The following is a 3,459-nucleotide window of genomic DNA, read 5'->3' on the forward strand; positions in this document are numbered from 1 at the left end:
TCCTACTATAGGGGGAGCCACCCTGCTAAAGCAACATGCAAACAGCTATATCGAGGTAAGTGTTGCTATAGTGGGTTGAGCCCGCTATAGAAAGGCGAAATGAGATTTTATGTAAAAGCAGCCCCAAAATCCCTATTTTCTGTACTTTTATTCTTGGAGTTGAGAGGTTTAATTTTGGGCAGTTTGCATTTGCTTTTCCATGGAATTCATCGATAAAAGTAAGATTCTGAATCCTTTATCTTGTGCATTGATTCTTAAGCCTTAAAATCTAGGTTATTTCTAGAAGGGAGAAGTTTTTACATGATTCCATAATGGAAAAAGTCCTAAGTTAGGGAAGATGATCATATTTTGGCTGAGGGATAAATTAATAAGACATTAGCGATTGATTGTTGCTTTTATTATTTGTTTTAGATCAAGAACAAATCAAGACACTTCAAAAGGGGAAAGCTCTGATCCTTTAGAGTTTTCCAGAGACTTGATTCGGGGTAGGTGATGGTTTTATGTTTCCATATTATTTATGTTTGCATGTATATTACTTTGTAGTGTCATTGATGCAATGCGTGGAAGAAAATACATAAGGAGGCATATAAAATGACATCATATTGATAATCTCATGCAATGGACTTGCTATTGTGACTTGTGGTTTTAAAATGGTATCGTTCATTGTGCTTGTGATTGTGCATGATCGGTTGGTTGCTCAGGTAACACGCTGGTACACTAACTATGGATGGCTCAAGTATCTGCTGGTACACTAAGTATGGATTGCTCTGGTATCACGCTGGTATACTAACAGTTTGGATTTTGGTCGTATGACCAAGTATGTGTTTATGGTTTTATCAGAGAACCTGGTATTTGCATTTAGAAAATTCTATTTCTTTCTTCCTTCACGCAATAACTTGATTCTAATTATTATCTGACAATTCAAATTGGCATCAAACTCTTCCACTCTTCTATCCATTGATGGTTTACGTTTGATGTAATGGCACAAGGATAGAACCTCCAGTGACAGAGCAAACAACTGAGCCTGTAGTGAGAGATTGTGACAGAGGCAGAGGAAGAGGTACGGGTAAGGGTAGGGGAAGGAGGATAAGACATGCAACATCCGCAAGAGGAGGAGCTTAGGCTGAGAATGTAGTATCAGTGCTGACTGCATACTATTTTTTCTATATTATTTGATAATATAGGTTCAGATGTTCAACATTCAGGTCGTAGTTATCTGCTCGGTAGAACTTTTGGTGAGTCCTCATCATTCGACGACGACCTCTATCTATATTTTAATATTACATTTTCAGTTTTTAGACAATTATAGTTAGCTAGGGGATTTTCCTAGAAACTTAATTTAGTAGAGGTTATCAGATAGTCAGTTTAGCTTCGGCTTATGTTAATTCAAATATTGTCTGCTTGAAGGTGTGTGATCTTTAATAGACTAATTTAGTTTAGCATCAACATTCATTTATTTTCAGTTGTTACTATTGTGTTTCTTAGTGTCATGCCAAACCATTGTTTAGCTTGGGGTCACTTGTGGCTCTAAGTACCAAGTTACAGCTAGGGGTTAGTCTTAGGTCGGAATACTAATTTATTAAATTAGTTTATATGAAATTTAAGCCTGAAAAAAAATGGAATCTAGAAAAGTATTTTCTAAGGCTGATGTAATTGTTTTGGGTGCAATACATACCTGTATTGGGTGCTTATGTTCTCCAGAATTTTTTTAAAAATAAGATACTCTAGTTTGTTACATACTTGTATCGAGTTGAAAATTCTAGCACAATCCCTTTTGGAATATTGAATAGACTAATAAAGACAATAAACTCATATTATAGAAATTCAGAATCTCACAGAGTTAATGTTGATGTAAATTGTAAATGCACTAAACTTGATAAAGATGGAAATATAAAATAAAATAAATGAGTGTACGAGACTTTTCTTTGATCCATCACTTTTACACTGTTTATTACTTTAATAAAATATTTCAATTGATTTATCATTCTAGAAAACACAAAACATCATTAAAGACGAAAGATAAAACTAACGAAAAATATTTGACTTAATAACATAAGAACTCCATGATGTTCTCTTTTGTGGCCTAAAACTTCATATAAATAGATATTTGAAGGCTAAAAACAAGTGACCTAATAATAAAGACAATCCTATTAGCATACTCGATCACTGATAAAGTCTTTTACAAGTATAGCTCTAGCATCAAGAACTTTAGTTAACAATTCCATGTGAATTATGAGTTCAAGAACTCTCATCTTCTTCTGTCTCAGGGAAAACATTTAAATCAAACTTGAAATGCTCACGCAAAATAGCACTTTTTGTTTCATTAAAATTTCCTTTACCCGCAACAGCATTGCCACTCTCTTCTCCTCCATGTGTTTATCTGGAGGTATTTCTGAGCCAGGGTGCGTAATCTTATACATTAATATTCGTCTTCTTTCTTTCTTGTTAATTGTTTGCAATTCTTTGCGAAGATCTACAAGTTTCTCAAATCGAATTGATTTGCCCTTAGCATGATCACGTTGGTGATCCTCTAGTTTCTCTTTTAAAAACTTATCAAATATATCTTCAATACTTGTGGAACTACAAGAAAATGGTTTTCCACCGGGTGAAAAAAGCATAACGCCAACTTCATCTCCACTCTTATTTGCAAGCTTTTCTGCATCTTGGAACAAGGTGTTTTTCCTTTTGGAAAAGCTTATAGCGCGTGCTCTCTCAGACTCAATTATCTTCAACTCAATCTTTTGCTTACCTTTCTTGATCTCATTTTCCATTGCAAAAGAAAATAAGATGTTTTTATTGAATAATGTTAAGGAATTCTGAGAGGAAAAATTCTATAATTTATAGATTGTGTGTGAGTGCTTTTTTCACGAGTATTGTAACATTTATTTAATGTTTTCATACAACACGTCTCATTGTTGTCACATGTATTTTAATTTTTTTAGTTGGTGTTTTGTATTATATGAATCTATTACGTGATTATCATGGTTTCTAACAAATGTTTTCTTCATATTTTTTCGGTTGCAATTGTTAAGTAATAATGTTGAATTGAATCTAAAGAAAAATATAAAATTATTTGTTATTTTTATTTAATATTTTCATTTCACGGGTCTATTTTGTCATATGTATTTTTATATATATATTTTTTTCATATTTTGAGTCTATTTTTCAAGTGTGTTATCACATTTATTTAGTGTTTTCATATAATGTCATCTATTAGGTGATTACCATGATTCCTAATGGACGTTGCCTACATATTTTTTCTATTACAATGTAATAAGGTTGAATTGAATCTAAATATAAATGAAAAATAACAATGATTTAACTTATTTACATGTATAATGTTCATTCGGCACGGGAGTCTTGAATCAATGATAAAGTTTTCTATGTGACCTATAGGTCACGAATTCCGGCCTTCGAAGCAGACACTAATACTTACATTAGGATAGGTTGCCTACCTTC

General features: G+C 32.8%; 1 protein-coding gene across 1 annotated transcript; it reads right to left on the reverse strand.

Annotated features, from left to right (window-relative positions):
• Window positions 1-868: 868 nt before the first annotated feature.
• LOC125829119 (agamous-like MADS-box protein AGL29) lies at window positions 869-2,771 on the reverse strand. Its single transcript, XM_049508382.1, has 3 exons — window positions 2,340-2,771; window positions 2,160-2,258; window positions 869-1,024 (listed from the first exon to the last, which is right to left on the reverse strand). The coding sequence occupies exons 1-3, from the start codon at window positions 2,769-2,771 to the stop codon at window positions 869-871; spliced, it is 687 nt and encodes a 228-aa protein (XP_049364339.1).
• Window positions 2,772-3,459: the final 688 nt, after the last annotated feature.

This window comes from Solanum verrucosum, unplaced genomic scaffold (assembly GCF_900185275.1).
Source record: "Solanum verrucosum unplaced genomic scaffold, falcon-dt-bn FXZP01000007.1, whole genome shotgun sequence".
Lineage (NCBI taxonomy): Eukaryota > Viridiplantae > Streptophyta > Magnoliopsida > Solanales > Solanaceae > Solanum > Solanum verrucosum.